Source organism: Pleurodeles waltl, chromosome 8 (assembly GCF_031143425.1).
Source record: "Pleurodeles waltl isolate 20211129_DDA chromosome 8, aPleWal1.hap1.20221129, whole genome shotgun sequence".
NCBI classification, from domain to species: Eukaryota; Metazoa; Chordata; class Amphibia; order Caudata; family Salamandridae; genus Pleurodeles; species Pleurodeles waltl.
The window spans coordinates 165446372-165467166 of record NC_090447.1 but is presented as its reverse complement, the minus strand read 5'-3'; the positions used below and the strand labels follow the sequence as shown (position 1 = coordinate 165467166).

General features: G+C 47.1%; 1 protein-coding gene across 1 annotated transcript in view; it reads right to left on the bottom strand.

Annotated features, from left to right (window-relative positions):
* Positions 1-20795, bottom strand: part of LOC138249851 (N-acetylated-alpha-linked acidic dipeptidase 2-like) — a 700770-nt gene that overhangs the window by 102363 nt on the left and 577612 nt on the right. The window contains exon 14 of the mRNA XM_069204013.1: positions 3971-4038. Within this exon, the coding sequence (XP_069060114.1) occupies positions 3971-4038 (68 nt within the window). The remainder of the gene's footprint in view (positions 1-3970; positions 4039-20795) is intronic.

The window sequence follows — 20795 nt, the reverse complement described above, 5'->3', positions numbered from 1 at the left end:
GCCACCTCCAGATGGAGATGCCATTCGTGACTGACCAGGTATTGAAGGCTGAGTTTGTCCACTCTGATGTTCAGAGAGCCTGCCAAATGTTGAACCACAAGGAATATGCCCTGATATTCCAGCCATGTCCAGAGACGCAGCATCTCCTGACAGAAGGTCCACGACCCCACCCCACCTTGCTTGTTGCAGTACCACATAGAGGTGGTGTTGTTCATGAATACCTGCACCACTGTCCCTTTGAGAGAGGGAAGGAATGCTTTCAATGCCAGTCTGACCGCTCTGTGCTCCAAAAGGTTGATATGAAACTCAGATTCTACAGGAGACAAGACCCCCTCTGATCTCCTTTTCTCCCATGTGGTTGCCCCTGCCCAGGAGTGACGCATCTGTTACTACTGTCAGATCTCGTTGGGGAAGGGAGAGGGATCTGCCTCTGACCCAATTGTGGTTCTAAAGCCACCACTGCAGATCTTTTGCGGTCCCCTCTTAGATCCGGACCATGTCGGAGAGATTCCCCTGAAGCTGCACACACTGGAACTTCAGGTTCCACTGCAGAGCCTACATATGCCATCTTGCATGAGTCACTAACAGGATGCAGGAGGCCATGAGGACCAGCAGCCTTAGAGTCATTATCCCCGAAATCCATGATAGAGGCTGAAAAATCAGTATCATAGCTTGAATATCCTGGACTCATCGCTTGGGAAGATAGGCCAGAGACTGCACTGTGCCCAGAACAGCTCTGATGAAGAGAGCATGTGAGTGGGAGTCAGGTGTGACTCCAGCACTTTGATAGTGAACCCCAGTGAATGCAGGAGGTCTGCCGTAGTCTGGAGATGGAAGACGACAGCCTGGGGTGAGCTTGCCTTCATCAGCCAGTTCTCGAGGTAGGGGAAGACTGAAACCCCCTAACCTGGGCAGATGAGCTGCAACCACTTCCATCACTTTGGTGAACATTCGAGGGGCACTGGTAAGGCTAAAGTGGAGCACAGTAAATTAAAAATACTTGCGACCTCCCACAAACCGCAAGTATCGTCTGTGGGGAGGCAAGAAGGAAATATGGAAATAAGTGTCCTGCAAGTCCAACGCTACCATCCAATCTCCAGGGTCCAGGGCAGATAGGACCAGAGTCAGAGTGAGCATTTGAACTTCTCCTTCCTGAGCAAGAGATTGAGGGACCTGAGGAATAGGATAGGGCGCAGGCACATATCCTTTTTGTGCACCAGAAATGAGCAGGAATAGCAACCACAACCTTCTTCTGGCACAGGGACCCCCTCTATGGCTCCCTTGGCCACGAGAGCAGTAACCTCTTGCGGAGAAGGGCCAAGTGATCCTCTGTCATAAAAAAGTGAAGGATGGTGGCATGGATGGAGCGGTAGTCTCGAAGGGGAGGGAGTAGCCCCTTCGGACTATTTGCAAAACCCACCTGTCTGGCGTGATGGTATTCCGGAGGTGCAGGTGCTGGCAAATCCTGCAGCTGACTGTCCCTGGTGGGGAAACGTCAGATTAAGAAGGCTTGGGGGCTGCAGCAGAGGGGGGGAGGTGGACTAATTAGACCGCTGGCTCCCGGATCCATGCAGACACTAGGTCCCATGTCCTCGGCCACACAGAGGCTGTGCAGCATGTGCAGCACCGTACCTGGTAGGGAATGGACGTGGCTGCATGCCCCTTTCCTAGCCATGAAAGGGGCAAAAAGCAGGCTGCAGGGGGCAGCTGTGAGGCCAAGGGATGAAACCATGGCCCAAGACTTCTCAAAGCACTTGAGCGCCGATTCTGCTTTTTCCCCAAAGACATGTGTGCCATCAAAGGGCATGTCCCTCAGAGTATATTGGACATCCCCTGAAAAGCTAGACATATGCAACCAGGTGTGGTGCCTCAAAGCCACTGTTGACGCAACCGATCTGCCAAGAGAGCCGGTCGTATCCAGGCCCCAATGTATTCTGAAGTTAGCTGTATCTCACCTGACAGCTTGGGTGAGAATAACCTGGGCCTCCTCCTGCACCTATCGCATTACCTGCGCAACTGTGTCCCACAAAGTATGGATGTAATGGCCCAAAAGGCATGCAGTGTTCGCAGACCGCAGTGTCAGGCTGGAGGAAAAAAAAACATCTTCTTCTTAAGAGGGTCCAGCCTCTTTGATTTCCTATTCGGGGGAGCAGAAGGGAGTGCACCATGGGAAATCGAGGCTTGAATGAAAAAGCTATCAGGGCAGGGTGTTAGGTCAGGAAAGCCGGGTCGCTAAGCACAGGCCTATGGCTGTTGGCTACTGTCCTATTAACAAACCTTCCTCTCAACCGAGACCAGGAGCGAGGCAGACCCAGATGCCGGGCCACAAGCAGCTTTAGGGACTGCTCCCTCAAAGCCTTCGGGTTCATATCCTGGTAGTCGGAGCACTGGGTTGTGGTCTCAATCAAAGCACCTCAAACACAAGAGGTGTGGATCTGTCACCAACATCATGTGGTGGCAGGAGTCGCAGGGCTTGAAACCAGTCTTCTTGGACATCCTCGATGCACCAGAAAAGTTTAAAAAAAACTTCAGCAAAGAGATGAAAACTCATTCAAAAAGCAACTGAGGGTAACTCTTCTCCGGATCTGCGCATAGGCTGCCACAGAATGAAAAGAAATTACGTTAGTGTGCCGATGTGGCACTTATCTACGACCCCCGATGTCATATCTGGCGACCATGATAGCAAAGACGGCTGCAGAGCCAACCAACACCCCCTAAGGGCACGCAAGAGTACTGCTCGAAGAAAAATCTTTGGATCCAGACAGATGCCTGTGGGAAATTCTAAGATAAGGAATCTGCAACTAGAAGTCTCTATCATATATACATTTATAATTGCACTCCTGTAAAACAGCATGTTGGTATACATCTTAATTTAGGACTACTGTTACACTTATAAAGCAAAGTAGTCTATATGTCCTGCTTGTGTGGCTTTCTAGTTTGATTTCACTGTTATGTTTGTGCTTATGTAGACACAGGTTTGTAAAAGCCTGTGGCGAGCGCCAGACCTACTAGCTTTGACAATGGCTGTTTATAGCAGAATTGCCTTTTGGTGCATATGTCTGCCATGCCCCAACTACCTGACACCCCTAATAAAGAGGCTGTTTTCTTTATCATTTATGTAATCACGGGAGTTCTTTTCGGTTTTAGACTTAACTATTTATAACTAATGTCTTCCTGTTCAACAAAGCCATGACCTGAAGTCCTCTTTCACCTTCCATGGTTTGGTTTCATGTATTGACCTTCATTACCACATACCTATTGGTAAAAAATGAAACGGTTAGCTTGGGGATTTAATCAATCTTCGAAAGGTTATCTGTGTTCTTTGTATCCTGGACTACTGCCTAATAAATGTCTGAAATATTGTGTGAGAGATCTCTTTATTGACAAAGGTTGATGACTTCTTTTTTACAGGTTGTACAATCCATTCAACTGTGCATTTATTATTCTCAGGATCGAGAACCTCATCGAGGTGTTTTCTTAATTGTAGGTAAAGGACTGCCTCCTAATACTTTAAGCCTTATTAAAGTTCTCCCGACATCTGCAGTGGCGTAAAGAAACTTAAGGGGTGGGGGGTGCCTCCGGAGCGCTCAGGCTAGGGTTGTGGCTAGCTAGGGCTAGTGTTGAGGGAGCCCCTTGGAGCTTGGACCCTTAACACCCCCCCCCGTCCCCCGCACTGCGGGGGCCTTTGTTACGCTACTGGACATCTGTTCAAAATAAAAATAAACATGGTACAACTGTAAATTATAGCTAGGAACAAAGCACAGTATCTGGTCGGTGGAGAACCTGATAAAACGTTGCAATAATAGAGATTGTCTGTACTGAATGATTTAGAACAGTTCAGATGGGAAGGCCAATGTTCAGTAGTTGCAAAGGATATGTGCGGGCAAGTGTCTAGAAGGCTCTAATTTCTGTGTGATACCTCATTATTGGAGAAAACAGATGTAACATATGGAACAATCAAAGCTTTTACCTCTTTTGTCAGTTCATACACCAGGTTGTATAGTAGTGGTGTGCAGTCAACTCTTAAAGTGTAGTTTCCTGAAAGAAATATAGTATTTTTAATTATACACACAGACAAGCAACCTTAGTGCAAGCAATTTAAAAATATATTTCGAAACAGAGTTAGTGGAAATGTTAGGATGGTATTTTGTACTCCAGGACACGTAGATGAAAGGCACATGAAAATGCAACTTTTTGCATTAGAACAGTTCCATTCAACTGCTTTTTAATAAATACTTTTACACAAATGTGTACAATTATTCAAGGCTCGGTAGCAATAGAAATATTTAGCACGTAGTACCCGGTGATGTCTTAGAGAGCAAGAGTCAAGCTCAATTTCCCTAGGTCATTTGCAGCCTCAAAGTTGAAAGAACATTTATTTTTCGAAATTTACCCAACTAAAGTTTTACCTGGCAGAAGCAAAGCCCAGTCCCCAAAGCGCCATGGAAGGATATGGCAATAGTAAAGCGGAACACTATTTGATAGAGAAAGGATAATGACATGCATAGGGACCAGGTATCCCCAGGTCCACGCTATGCTCCATTCCAGGTGGAATAACTTCTAACGTCCGTTTTTGGTGCATGCATAACAAGTAGAATTGTAGATCCAGTGCTTAATTTGTAAATTAGGAGGTGCCGGTGCTCAAAGCCCTTCTCTTAAACACGAGGCTGTTGTAATTAAATTGGCAAGCACTGAATACTGAGGCAGCGTAATCCTGAATCCATCTCGGGCCTCTTTAATCCGTTTACGGCCACCCCTGCCCCTTCAGTTCATCCTGCAACTTTCTACTTTCTCCCTTTATGACGCTTTTTAGTTTTCCCTTCTTCCGACTTTCACATATGTGTCTTTTGCTCGCAGCAAATGCTTGAGGCATAAGAATAAGTCACGGCCCTCACAAATAAGTGCCGATGCTCAGCACCGGAAGCAAGAAGCACAAATTAAGCACTGTGTAGATCCTTCCCCAGGTGTACTGGCACAAAATAACTGGCAACTTGTTTTGAGGCTCCTAGTATTTTCCCTCTTTCCTTCACCCCAACCAACGTCCTCCTTGCATCCATATACAAACTTAATGAGAAATATGCAATCTCTTTCAATCCTCTGCAATTGCCATTTGAATTTCTCTCTCACACCCAATAACCAAGTGCTCTGGTAGTCCTATTTAATGAACATGCATAGGCACCGCACTCACTCCTCTGCTACCCAGCTCAGACATATTTTATCTGATTTCCTCACATGTTCCTCTCCTCTATTACCCTTGAGGTCGTGAAACGGGACGGTATGAGGTGACAGCACCCCTTACTTCGTTTGGACCTATAACAACTCATGTCAAGGCAGCTAGGGGCATCTCTACAGCACCTGGCACTTCTCTCCTCTCCTTGTTTCCGCACGTAACTGTGAGAGGCAGGCATAAGTATGTAGGGGAAGCACTGCAGCACTCAATACCCCTGCAGTTAACTTAGGTCTACAGGTATGGAGGAGGTGTGGAGAAGATGCTACCCACAGCAGAAGCCCATTCCCCATTTGCATTGGTTCTGAGAAGACTACATGCCTGGCGGGCCAGCTATCCTCTGCTTCCCATAGGTCAGGTGGGGAAGCCTAGCAAGGAAGCTGCAGGCTCTATGGCATCCTCTCAGGGTATAATACATGTTGTTATATGTGGGTTACCAATGTCACTGTTGTATATAATCACTATCTATTGAAGTCATGTACAACATACAAAACAACTTGACTCCTTTAAAAACTTCACAAAAATGAATCAGTTTATGCGAGTAACGCTTGCACACTAGCGGCACACATACTTGTGGCAATGCCAGGCATACTGGGCACAATGACCTCTAATGTTCCTTCACTGGAGTCATTATCTGGGTAATTATTGGGTAAAGTTTACAGACACATCACTGAATTGGGTTTGTGTTCACAGACCCCATCGTTCCTGGGCTGCTGGGCCTAATACAAAAGAAGAATTGAGGCAGCAGCAGATTATGTGGACATAAGCAGAAACCAGCAGGCTGTTTCCCACGCAACAATGAATGCCAAACAAATAACAGTCTTTTGCTGAGTCTTCTGTAATGTGGTTTCTCCTGCAGCAAAACAAGACTCCAGTGTGTCTGTGAAAGTGGTTGCATGGACAGCCTATGAGCACTGCACACTCATGTTCTCAGAAATGAACAACAGAAGTCACTTTCTAGGTTGCAAGTACTTGAATATCATTAATGGCAGGAAAGAAAGAACATGTTTAAAAGCAGAAAGAAAATTCAGAAGTTGCCAGTTTTTAAAGAAAGGAATAGTACTATACCTCAACTTTGTTGCTGTATTCAGGCCCTCATTACGAGTTTGGCAGTCTTTTCTGAAGACTACCGTGGTGGCGGCTGCCAAAATACCGCCAATGTTGGCAGTATCCAGACTGCTGCATTACGAGCCACATACTGAAGACCGCCCAAAAGCAGCCACAAATCAGAAACCGCCAGGTCGACCGAGGACAGGAGAGAGGTGGTCCCACCACCAGCACCACCAAGCCAACAACATTCCGCCCTCCATATTACGAACCACAAATCAACACAGTAGTCATTGCATGGTGGTAAACCATTGGCTGTGTGAACAACCGCGGTCAAAAACACACCTCAGTCTGAACACCACACCACACTCAACAGTACAAGTACCCCACACCTGAGACACATACACACATTAGACACACCCACACACACCATCATAAAACACCCCCCTACACAACCCACAACCCTTTGCAACTACGACAGTCACAGCGAACACCCACAAACCGATTAATTAGCACTGATACACCATAGGCATAAATACACTTCACTACACACCATATAACTGCACAATAAACACTATACACACATTATAACAGCACACAAACACCACAACATTCCATAATACACAATACTAAGAATCCCACACACCACATCATGCACCAAACAATCCACCCTTTCGCACAAGGAGGACATCAGGAAGAGATGGAATGACCTTAGCGGGAAGGTGCGTTCCATGACATCAAGACACCAAATTGCCATCAACAAGACTCGCTGGTGGACCCCCACCTTCTCCCCCAGAGTGCACATCGTGGGAGGAGGTGGTCTTGGCCCTCCTGCATTCGGAGGGCCTGACTGGAATAACCGGAGGACTGGACTCTGGTAAGTCACTAACACTCCACTGGCACCAACGACTCCTGTACAGCATGTATCCCTAGCACCCTATCACTCCCCAATTCTCCCCATCTCACACTTGCTCTCCCCCACCCAATCACATACTGCCCCTCCCCTGCATGCCACACTACCCCACTGCAACTATCCCCACACAGTCCCTCTCTAGTGCACGGATAGCACTCACAATAGCAAGCACTACAACTCCCACAATGCATTACTCCTTACACATGAAAAGCTGCTATTCCCACTTCACAGTGGAAAACCTGTAGGTAAAACCAATGCACCAGCAACACCAACTGGATGCTTCGACTGCGTACCACTACATGGCAATAATAGCAATGCTGTCCACTATCCACAACCCTCAATGGAACATGGAACCAATGTCACAATCCTTCACCCACAAGCAATGTCTGCAGTGCTATATCGGTCATTGCCATCATTGGGAAGCAAGTCAAGCCACTGTATGCATCAGACAATGATGTGAACAAATACTCCTCCACAATGTAACTCGCTCCCTCCCCATCCACAGGTAACCCTGCCACTGCCATCCTGCAGAGGATGCCAGAGACAGCCTCTGGCATCCCTCCCAGGATGAAGGCCCCAAAGAGGATTACTACTGTTGATGTCTGGACATTGACGACATACCTGGCCCATCTGGTACAACTAGTCAGTCCACCACTACTAGCCTGACTATGCCCACATCTGAGCTCCCCACCCCGGTGGCAACAACAGCACAGCCAATCACTAGTCCCCAATCCTGTGTCGTAAGGACTGGTCAATTAGTTGTGTGCCCCACAGTACAGGGACCAGAGTTTACCCCTCACACCCAAGATGATGAAGGTCCTGGTGTAACTGGGAGTGGGCACACCGTGCCAGGGGCACAGACACAGGAGGCCAAGGGCAGTGGGAGGGCACATGTGGGCCAGTGGACTGGGCCCCCAAAGGAAACAACTGCTCAGGAGGCCATCTCACATGTCGTGGGAGCATACCAGCAATCCCAGGACAAGATGGGCCAGATACTCTCCACCTTGCATGAGAACCAGAGGCCGTAGAGGGAATACCACCAGGAGGACATGCAGCAGTTGCAGACCCTCAGTGCCTCCATGGCCACCATTGCAGGGGTGCTCAAGGAACTTACAACCATCCTGTGCGCATCCTCCACCCACCAGCAGGCCCCTTCCACTAGCCACATACCAACTGAGCCATCCAATTCTGCCGCAGCTAGTGGAATGAAGGCCCTGCCAGAGGACCCAAGGGCCACTAGCACCCTTCCCTCTGTAGCTGATGAACCCCCACGCAAACGAGGTCGCCCCTTCTAGACATCCTGCAGGACCTGTTGCCAAGACCAAAACCACTACCAGGAGGTGACCCTCTCCTGAACATTCTCCCTTGATTGCCACTGACATACCCTGTTGACTGTTCATGCTCAAGTCTCCATTTTCCCATGGCCTTTGGATACTGGACCTGTTCCTCCTACAGCTGGGCCAACTGCTCTGTTGAATTCATCCACCATGACCCCACTCGTCACCCATTGCACTTGTGAAACAAATTAAACACCATTGAGCACAGCTACTGCGTACGTATCTTTATTGTAACAGGTAAGATAATCTGTAGTGCAACATGTCATTTCAGTTAACTAATGGACCTGCAAAAGTCTGTAAGATGGACGGAAGGGGGAGCAACATGCAGCAAGTCTGATAATAGAACAGACATCTACTGTAATCCTGTGTCAAGAAAGCCACCAGTCTAACCAGGAACCAGAGTAGCACCACATAGGTGACCTGCAAATATAGCTAGAGAGGGACAACCATAACAATAGGAGTCAATGTTGCCATCCAACACACATTCAGTACATTGTAGTCCTCCCTGGTGCAAAATGGCAAAAGGAACGTTAACAGAAATGACCATGGCAGATGCACATTTGCAAAACATGCATTACCAATGCTCGATCCCCCACAGCTGACATTAGACAACTAAAGCCAAGTTCCACTGTCAGTATAAGTAATGTACCATACTTGTCCATTGTGTACAGTGAGGATAAGTAGCTAAACTGATAATACTACTTTGGTTAGCAGTGCTTTTGCAGTTGACATTGCATTACTGGGAACATACAACATTGCCAATCCTTTGCAGATGTGATGCTGGGCAACAGCATGTAAACATAGTTCTGACATTTGAACAATAACACCTCCCCTGATGGCACACACCAGGAGGATCAATGTCCCAAGGCAGACAGGAGTACAGCACACAGACAATACAGTTCACACATAACTGATTTTCAATGGAAGTGTTGGTGGATCAACTCTGTTCTAGAGTCAGATTGATCCTCCTCATCTGCCTCCTCATCACTTTCTATGTCACCATTATCAGACACTGGTCCAGCTGCCACCTCCTCAACATCAAGTAATGGTATGTGACGTCTCAGAACCAGATTGTGTAGCATGCAGTAGGCAACAACGATCTGGCAAACCTTTAGTTGTCTGTAGAGCAAGGCACCTCCTGAGACGAGTAGACACTGGAATCTGGCCTTCAGTAGCCCAAAGGCCCTTTCAATGGCACGCCTCATTGAAACAGTTCTCACCATCTGTTGTCGGTATCTCACTGGTGTCAGCTGTCACAAATGGTTAGGATAGCCAGAGTCACATGTGTTCACAAATGTTGGACATATCACAATACCAGCAGGGACACAGGGTAGATTGTGATGAGAGGTGACATTACAATTGCACATTGACTATTGGATACATACAAATGACCCAGGCCCTCTCTCTCTGTAGTTGTGCCATCGTGTGTTGGACATTGTTGTTCCTCAGAATGTAGGCGTCATGCACAGATCCAGGAAACTTGGCTGTCACTTGGGAGATATACTTGTCAGCAAGACGCACCACCTGAACATTTATGGAGTAAAGGTTTTTCCTGTTCCTGTACACTTGTTCATAGACCCTGAAAGGAACCAAAGCAATATCAGTGCCATGTACGGCTCCTGTCACATGAGGGACAAGCCCCATATCATAGAAGTCAGCTTTAACAGTGGGCAAATCCGCACTTGGGGGAACCTGAAATACAGGTGTTTGAGCAAAGCACACAGTACATTCTTCAACACAATACTGAACATCGACTGTGACATCCCTGCTGCCAAACCCACTGTAATCTGGAACGAGCCTGAGGCTAGGAAGTGTAGCACTGATGAGACCTGCACTGTGGGCGGTATTGCATAGGGATTATAAATCGCAGACAAGAGATCTGGCTCCAACTGGGTACACAGTTCCATGATGGTCTGACGGTTCAAACGATACACCTGGATGATGTGTCTCTCTTCCAGGGTAGCAAGGTCGACTAGGGGCCGGTACACAGGTGCATGTATCATTCTCACCATTGCACAGTATCTAGGAATAGGAGAGATGAAAAGCCACAGGTTGATGTCGACATTTCACATGCCACCAAACATTGTACTTGTAACATATAATGGTAATGTGGACATAACGCTGAAGTATACAAAATCCTTTGGGGCAGGTAGACTGAACGTCTATGCATTCCTAGATTTCAGTTGCAGCCTTAGACATACAGCTTGCCACACAGGAAACATGTGACACTTCCATTTAACAATACCATATTCCCAGAGGTAATTAGCTTTATGTAACTTTTTGACATACAGATATGGGTAGTCCATCTATGTCACAGCAAGTGACTGCACATGTCCTTTCATTGTCATCAGTCCATCTAACTACACTGTCCTTTAATGTCACGTGTGAACCCAGCTTTGATGTGTGGACATAGTCAATCTATGCAATTGCCACCACATATCATCCATGACACACTTATAATTCACCTACAGTACACAGACTACATGTAAAATGGCAGCCACCTGTCCTGCATGCACAGGACAGATGGAACTGACCTCATTCCACCGGCATTAGTCGTCATGGCGGTAGGCGGTCTCAACCACCGTCCAACTCCTCATTGGATAACATTGTTGCCTATGGCAGACTGGGGCCAATGAAGATCACCACCGGTGGTGAAGTTTATGTATGCGACGGTCATGACCGCCATTTTCTGTTGCATAGCTCACTTGACTCCTGACACTCATGCAGGCAAGACCTCCACTGTGTGAGCTGCTGTGTACTGTCTCTGGGAGGCATAACGCCATGTCCTGCAGGAGATAGGGCCCCTGCCTTCACCCAGGAGGAGTCAGAGAAGATAGTGGATGGGTTCCTACTCCTGTATGGACAGTTGCATGGGGCACCAGAGCAGCAGGTTAGTCCATTGATACTGTCCTGTCCGATAGTGGTGTGTGTGAGGCTGAAGGGTATTGTGACGATGCACACGGAGTGGATGCATGTAGATGGCAAGGAATTTTGTGCTTTTGTGCCATTAAGACACATTAGTGTGGGCATGAGATGTGTCTGATGTGCGAAGTTCACTGCTGTTGCTGTGATGCCACTCTACATGACCTTCTACTTCTTTCTGTGTCAACCATTCAGGTCAGCACCCATCAGAAGAAGGGGATTTATGTGTGAATTCACCAAGCAAGGGGTCCATAGCTGGCGGAGCACCCACTGCAGAAAGCGGCACAAGGGCCTGATATGCTGGGCCCGTAAGACCGCTAAGGCCCAGGTGGGGATGTCCTCCCAAGGAGGGCGGGGTGCCCCATCGGAGCCTGACCCCCCTAATGGCCCACATTTTGGCGGTGGCCTACCCTGAGGTGGATGGGCACTTGAAGGCAGCACAGCAGCCACAAGGGTGTAAGTACATACTCGCACCTTGCACATTTTTTGCTTGTATGGGTTAAGATATAGTGTGGATCATTGGTAGATGCACATGGACTATGGGTATGAGCCACCCTGGCAGGATTTGCATAGGGGATGTGTGCCAATACCATGCAGACAGTGACTTATGAGGGGACTGATTCCATGTTTGGGTTTGTTTGGACACCCTTCACATATTTTGAGAGACCTGCCCCTTTCATCAGTATACCCGAGATGTTAGGGCATTGTTATCAGTAGAACTCTGTCATAATGACAGAGTTCTCAATCAGCTGCCTTTACCTGAACGTGTAGATGGATCCAGGGGGCCAAGTACTTACTGACCACATTGTACATGGATTAGTGGGCATGCTACCTTCCCATGCAGGATAATGTTGGGTTGAATAGTACAGGACAAGTCAAGTTAATTGACCATGGGAATGTGGCAAGTACTATGCAACTGTGCATTGTTAGACCCTTCATGAAGTCAATGTGTGCCAATGTTTCCAAATTAGTAGCTTTTTTCATCATAGCTTTGGTTTCCCCTATGATTTCCCACAGTTATGCATGTTAATGTAAAGGCATACCCTGCCATGGCATACTAGCAGAATGATGAGTTGTTGCTCTATGTTAATGATGGATAGGTACTGACTCATTCTACCCTTTCTTTCTCATCCACCCACCCTCCCTCTTCTCCTCTGTCTTTGTGTGCATCAGCATCATCAGGCGAAGGAGAAGGGGCACTGGTGAGTGGGGAAGCTGCAACACACAGGATCCAGGAGGTTGACACCAGCAGAGCCGAGGAGACCAGTGGGACGGAGGGCGAGCAGCGTGCCATGCGGGAGACCGGATATACAACATCCTCTCCTGATTCCTCCTCCGATGGATGCTCCCTGGCAGTCGCAGACCCATATGGGACCAGCCCAACACCATCCTAATCCTCCACCCACCTTACCAGCACGGCCCTCCCTGTAAGCTCCTCACCCAGTTGCCCGTGCCCACTCACCCAGGAGGGTGGGCATCTCCTTCACCTCAGGCACCTCTGCCCCTTCCCCAGTCAGCCCTGCTGCACTCAGTGAGGAGGCTATTGACCTACTGATGTCCTTCTCTGTGGGACAATCAACCATTGTGAATGCCATCCAGGGACTGACATCATAGAGGCAGAAGAGCAATGCCTACCTGGAAGGCATTCACAGTGCCCTGACTGCCCTGCAGAGATCCTTCCAGGCTCTGGCCTCCTTGTTGTGGCAGCCAGTGTCTGTTCTTCTTCCGTTCCGCCTCCAGCTACCTGTGCCAATCCCACACCCCTCTCCCCACTCCCATCCAGAGCACACAGTCACGCTACCATTCATCCACCTCAACAGACAAGGTTCGCAAAGACAAACACAAGCACCACAGGACCCACCACCACCATGCACACAGACAACACACACATGTAGACACAACAACATCCACCTCCTACACAGACTCCCAGACTCCCCCACCACCGGCCTCCCTCACAGACACTACACCATTCAAGCCTGCTATCACCACATCAACACTCCCAGATCCAGCCACAAGTCCCCTCATACCCACCATCACCACAATAGCATGCCTGCATACATCCACCCCATACACCACATGCGCGCTCACCACGCCTATCAACACCCCCACATTCAGCACATCAACCTTACCTGCAGACACCACCGCAAAAGACACTCACACATCCACCCTGGCATCTCTGTGCATCTCCTTCCCCACCTCCCAAGACACCTAAACGCCCACACTCACCCACCCAACAGACACCCATCACACACGGCTTCCACCCATACACCTACACATAAGACACCTACACGTACACACCTCACAAGCACTCCCTCTCCCTCCACTCACAAATGTTTTTCCCATGATCGCCCTTGTGTTCCTAAAAAGATTCCTTTATGAGTTTTCCCTGTTCCCTCCCACTGTCTCAGCCCGTGGTTCCCCCAAGCACCCTGTTACCCTCCCTAAACCCAGTCCTTCCACCTCCCAATCCTCTCATTCCCCCCGTACTGCCCATGGCCCTCCCCCTGCAAAAGCTTCAACACACACAAAACAGAAGGTCAGACTTCCTAAATCCAATCCCAAGGGCTCTCCACCAAAGGCTAAGGATAAACCCAAACCACCCCTCCAAACCTAAACCCAAGCCAAAGAATCACCCTCCCAAACCCAAGCCCCCACCTCTGCCCCCCTCACCCATGAGGTGCCTGCCTGCCCCATTGATGTGCTTGCCATGCGGAGGCCACTTTGTAGGAGTCAAGTTGGGGCCAGGTACTTTGGCTTGGCCAGTGTGCCTGGGGCACTGTAGACTTTTGGACTGGCTAGTAGAGCTATGTTGTATATAGTTGGACTTTTAAATGAATATTTATTTCAATATATCTGCACCACCGTACCTGCCTTTCCTCCCACATGTATATGTTGTATTTGTGTGATTTGGGGTGTGTGTTCTGTGAATGTGATGTGTTCGTTTAGCAGCATGAGTTGTGTAGGTGACTTATGCTATGGTCTTGTTGGATTGGTGTTATGTAGCATTGTGTGGTAGTGGTGTGTGCCTCCATGTGTGTAGTGATCATCTGTGTTGTGCTTTGTATATTGGTGGACATGCCGTGTGATGTGACACTTTGTTTGGCAGTGTTTTGGTTTGGATTTGTTGTGTGCTGTTGTTACATGTTGCTGCCAGTATGTGTTGTCTGGTGGAGGTGTGCGGGGTGCCTCTCTGCCAATGCGGTTGTGTCATTGTGAAGGTATTGTCTTTGATTGATTCAGTGGTGCTGTGTATGAATGTGTTTGACAGTGGTGGTGGTGTGTGTCTGCGGTGTGGTGTGTGTATGGCACGTGTATGTTGGCCGTGGTGTGTGTTTGTGTGTGTGTGTGTGTGTGTGTGTACGTAGGGATGTGTGTGCGTGTGTTGGTACAGGTGTTTGCTTGTGTGAGTGTTGGTACGGGTGTTTGCGTGTGTGTGTGGCTGTCGCTAGCCGTGCCAGGTGTGTGTGTTGTGTGTGGGTGTGTAATAATGGCCTCCCCTCCAGTGTGTGCTAGAAGGGTGTACTTACGGTTGGTGTCTTCATCGTCGTCGTTGGTTCATGAGTTGAATGGCCATCAGAAGCACTGGAAAGACTTCAAGTTCGGGTTCCATGGTGGCAGCAGACGTGTCTGTGTTCCTGAAGGTGAGTGTCTCCTTTTACATTGTTCATTTCCGCCAGGCTTTTCGTGGCTATGCGAACACCCGGAAATCCTGGTGGCGTGCTACCTCATAATATGCTTGGCGGAAACATGGACTCCGCCAGCCTAGAGATGCCTACCGCCAGCCGCTGCGGTCCATCCGCACTAGTGATACAGGTGGTGTATTGGCTGTGTTCCGTTCGGATCACCTCTATGGTCATGATATGGCGGTCTACTTCGCCGGCCTCATGGCAGTGTGACGGCCACTGCCGGCTTGGAAATCCTGTGACCGCCAAACTCATAATGACCACCTCAGTGTCATATCGTACAGCAGAAAATGTAGTATACACAACCTTAAAACAATCTACCTCCTACTCCACAAACATGCCATAACTACACTCTGCAAGACCAGTGTAACAATATTGCATGACTCAGAATGGCTATTTTCCAATGTGACTGGGTCAGTGATAAAGGATGGTGAATGGTTTGAATACAGACCATTATTCCTGGAAAAGGAAGCACAGTCCCTTCCATTATGTGGGGTACATCTGACTTGAGCGTTGTCCCCACGCACCACCTAAATTGTGTGCCAATGAAACTGTGTTCTACCTTAATAAGCTACATCATTATTGCTGCATGATAGCCAACAGCGAGGACATGCTGTAATTAACTCTTAAACTAGGGATTAAAATCATCATACATTTCCTACTCACTTAAGCCCCATCTGGCCTATCTTCTTGCAGACAGGATAAAGAAGACTTCATGCAACTATCAGCCGTTAGAGAAACTTTGATGTAGTTTACTTTAGATTCTTAGATTTGGTCTGTCTGCTGAACATAGATCTCGAGTCTCACTGAGATGAAAGGCTCCCTGGCATGTAAATGGTCTGGACTAGTCAGGCCCTAACAACTAACCAGCCTGGTCCTAGAATAAATAGAAATAGTAACAAGACCCAGAGAGATACTGTGTGTGACGGAAGCAGAGACATTCGGTACCACTTCCACCTTAATAAACCAGACAAGACCTCGCATGACTGCTTGACCCTGCGATCTGCCTAAAAAGTGTTCTGCACCACTGACCGGGCTGGGCACCCACATTCTACCCAAAGGAAGCTCTCTTATTAAGCCAGAACTCTGGCTCAGGCTCAGACTCGTGCAGTGAGGGTGAATTCCTATCTCTCCTTTCTCTTTCACCCCACAGTTTTGCTCTGCCAGTGTGGATCGGGTGTGTGTTATAAGGATGAGATTTTATTTCGCCTTTATCGCCCACTGTAGGCCTGGGCACTACAGTATCTAGCAAGGCTAGAGGCACCTACAATGGATGTGCATGCCCACTCAGGACCTGCTTAACAATTCCTCCAGGGATCTCACACCCTACATGCCTCAGATCTTATAGTCTACAGCAGGTCATTTTTCAGTGATTTATCCCCCCCAGGGTCCTCGTCAGAGCCACAGCCCTCTTGTGAATGTTATCTTCCCTTCTCCTCCACCCTTTCTAAAATGACATATTGTTCTCATACAAGAATAATTGTGGCAATGTAACTGAAGAGGGACAGCACTCCCTAGGCTAAATACATTGCAAACTTATTGGAAAAAAATAGCGACTGCTCTCTCTAGGCACAATACAAATCATGAATAACACCATCTTGCTAACATATTGAACATCCCAGAGTATGGGGGATCTGTTTGGACTAAAACTGCGAAGGTGACATTCTTGCAAACAGTTGGCGAAAGAGCAATTGATAGATGCTTAGCACTGTTGTAGGAAATTGGGTTTATTAGCTTCTTGGGGGGGTGAGGGTGAAGCCCCAAGCAGTCAACAACTGCAGTCCCTGTCCGGGAGAATGACAAAAGTTGCTAAATTAACATGCGTTTAACCCTTTTACAACTTGCCACAAAGAAAGCAGTCAGACTTAACTTAGAGGCAAAGTGTAAAGTATTTATGCAGCACACAAACAGTAAAAGTGAAAACACAACACAAGAAAAATACCAAACCAAATTAGAAAAATAGAGAAATGTTTAATAATGAAAATATACCAGAAAAACAAAAAAAAAATTAGTAGAATTGGAGCAATGTAGTTTCAAAATTTTAGTAAGTGTAGCAGCTAAAAACACGAAATTACACCTTTCGTTATCTAGTCAAGCTAAGCTAGGGGAAGGTCAAAAGTTAAGACTATCCATGGAGTACGGATAGAGGGACTAGGTTAGCCATGTTGAAAAAACATAGCATCTTAAAGTCCAGCACAAAGAGTTGTGTTCGGAGTGGAGGAGGCCATGATGAGCAGGGAGAGTATCGTGGATGGTTGTTGCTGTAGCATGAAGAGCAGATCTAATGTTGCCCGTTGTCACTGTAGTCATTGTAACATGAAAATCTGGTCAGGTGTCACAGACAGATGTTGCTGGAGCTTCCCTTTGGCAGTCACCATGGGCTGCTGCTGTAGAACAAAGTGCAGATCTTGTGTTGCCCATCGTCGCTGTAGCGTGAAGAGTCAGGTTCACCAGAGCTTTGCGTAGACAGTCCATGCAGGTGACAGAATCTCAGCAAAAATAGGACCATTCACAGTCACAAGAGCCCCAAAGTTAAGGATTTCACATTGCTTCATAGAGGAAGGCAATATGATGCCAGCCAAGGGACCAGGACACAGAGAGGCACGTCTTGGGGATCAGAGACTCACTCTAGCAAAGGCAAGCAGATGTCAGACAGGGTGAGTTGCAGGTTTAGTGAAGCAGGTCAGTTGGGCAGTTGCAGGAAAGCCTTTTGAGCTTGTGGTGACACTGTAATTCAGTACAGGATATCAGCCAACTGAACCTTGGAATCACGAAGGTTAGCATGGGATGAAGTGAGCAGGTCAAGTCTTCCTTCCCAGAGAGCAGTCCAAGCCTCAAGCAGCATGGCAGTTCTCTGGAGAAATAGGCAGGCCTAAGCAGCAGGGCAGTCCTTTGGCAGCAGTAGAGCAGGCCTCTTAAGAACATGCAGGCCTCAACCAGCAGGGCAGTCTTCCGGGGAACAAGGCAGGTCTTCTGTGGGCTGCAGGCCCAGGAGTGTACTGAGGATGTAGTCTAGGGTATCCAATATTTATACCTTATGTCACCCTTCAAACTGGGGGTGGCACCCTGGCTACTCCCACATCTGGTTTTGGAAAGTTCTTCCCTTTCCCAGCAGAGGTTCCACAAAGTCTTGGGTGACAAAAGACTGTTGTCAGGAACCTTTGTGTGTGTGCTGGTAGGCAGTCCTTTGAAATGTAAGTGGAGCAGGGACCAGCTCCACACAACATCCTGGCAGGACTCAGACATGTTTTAAAGTGTAAAATTATAAATAAATTAAATATGCCAAACAGGTGTAAGCCAATTGTACCATGTTTTATGGCGAGAGCACAAGCACTATAGCACTGGTTAGCAGTGGTAAAGTGCACAGAGTCCTAATTCCAACAAAAAACAAAACTCAGAAAAAAAGAGGGGTGAAGGTAAAATGTTTGAGGGAAGACCACAACATGGATGACAGATCAAACAGGTCTAACACTTACTCTCTCCAGGCTAGAAGCAATATAGGATTTCCACTATCTTGTGGAAATAAATGTTGTTTCTGTTTCGCTGCCTCTGATTCTAAGCTTCACTGTTCAAATGAACCTATTGAGCCTTTCATGATAAAGAAGACCCTAATTAAGTAGTTTTATAGCTATTTCACTTAGAGTCACTCTGAGCTAAATTGAAAATGGCATCCTCCCCTGGGTCTAATATGACAGTAATATGGGTGCTGACGGTTCTTTCCCCTTCTATTAGTGTTAAATGTCTCCTGGTATGATGCCCCTCGGCGGCCTCAAAATAATTACACAAAAGATCCCAGTATAATCATGCAGCATGATGACTTTGCTCTGAGACCGAACCCTGTTGCCACTTCTCTCCCAGGTGCAAACACTCCCTAATCTCCTTTTCTATAGCCTTATCACCCGCTGCCGAGGGATATACTGGTTGTTAAAGGCCCTGAACCAGAGTGTTAGACTTGAGCTGCAGGAGAGGGCCTAGAACGAGGGAGAGGATCTTTAACAATCGGTATTGCCTTAGGCAGAAGGGCTATAAGGCTATTAGAAAACTCCACCCATTAAGGGTAGAATGTTCTAAATTGAGAAGGGATAAACATGAAGACAAATATTATTTGAGCCATTAAATGCCTGAAGCTACTCCATTGTCTTCAATGGACCTCTCAACATTCTAAAGTTCTAATAATCCTTAAGTCATTCTGATGTGCCCTTAACCTGGTACATCATTTCTGGAGTGGGATATTCTTTACCCATTTTTTGGTCATATGAATCAGCCTCAGATGTCCACTGTCAACCTTTATAGATTCTCCCCACTCTCTCTACACTCTGTTCTATGTGTACTATACAAGAATTTTTTTACCTCAAAACATTACTTTCAGCCTTTAAATTACTGAAAACTGAGCGTAGCACCTGAAAACAATCTATCCACCTAATCTCTTAAAAGATGTCCTGAAAAACACACTATTCGAAGAATTTCTGGAAATTCTTAAAGTCTGCCAATGCTTTGACAAAGAAAGGGTGGATGAAGCCCAATAACCTTTTCTTCAATCACAACACCCCCTGATGGAAAGACCTCTTTTGTCTACCTTCTACAAGTGACACACAACATCCCTATCTTGTATTCCTTGAAATAATGGTATCTCCACCCACCAGCCTCAAAGTGGAAGTGGTGATCTCAATGTACAACAATGGCAACATTATGAACCAAGCTTTGGACAACAACTTCAGAATTTTTGACTTCTATTCTCTAATCTCAAAAGAGTCAAGCCCAAAGTCTCAGATCTGGCACGCAGTACCTGGCAACTATCTGCTCTCCTCATATACCTATCAACCCTAAATTTTACTCCCCCCCCTTTTGTCTCTGAAAACGCCTATCAGTTCTGGTCCCAAGCTATCTCTCCTGATGACTGGAGTGACCACTATCACCCTCTAAAGATTCATCATGGGTTCTAACTTGACCAATTACCTGATCTCTACCTTCCAGTACACGCAAAAAAGAACACCCCTCATGGCTGGCACTCAATTGCAATTGATAAACTGTCAATGAACTAATCCACCATAGATAAAGTAACTCTGCCCTAAAACAGGAAGAAAAGCTTCTTTAACTATAACCCTTACTCAGACCCCCCAGAGAACAAAGTGCTTTATCTCAGGAACCTTCACAGTTTCAGTCAATCATTAGTAGCATCTAGACAAAACTGGACTACAGTTTTCTAGATATTGGCTCATTACCTGCAAATCTGAAATTCGCAAACGCGGTTGTAATGAATCATAAAACTTCTCACATCCCCCTTGTCATGGTGCCACAGGATAAGCACACCCAGTCCTCCAAAGAATCCTTACCCAAAAATCACAAAGAATGTCGAACAGAGAGATCTCTCTATTATTTCTCAAAGGACAGTGACTCACTTCTAGAAGCTTACAATTCAGACAATTGAACCCGCCCATGCCGGACACCCACAACATCCATTCCTTGGAAGGTAATAGAAGAAGAGGTCCAATTCCAACAATCTATTTTCGGTTTGCATTATTGCTTCAGAAATAACTCAACTGATACAAACTAACCCAAATTACATAATACATAACTGCAGATCTGCAGCAAAACACAACTCACAGATTGCAGAGTCCATCCAATATTATAAACACTGGCATTCTATTCTCTGAATGATTAATTTT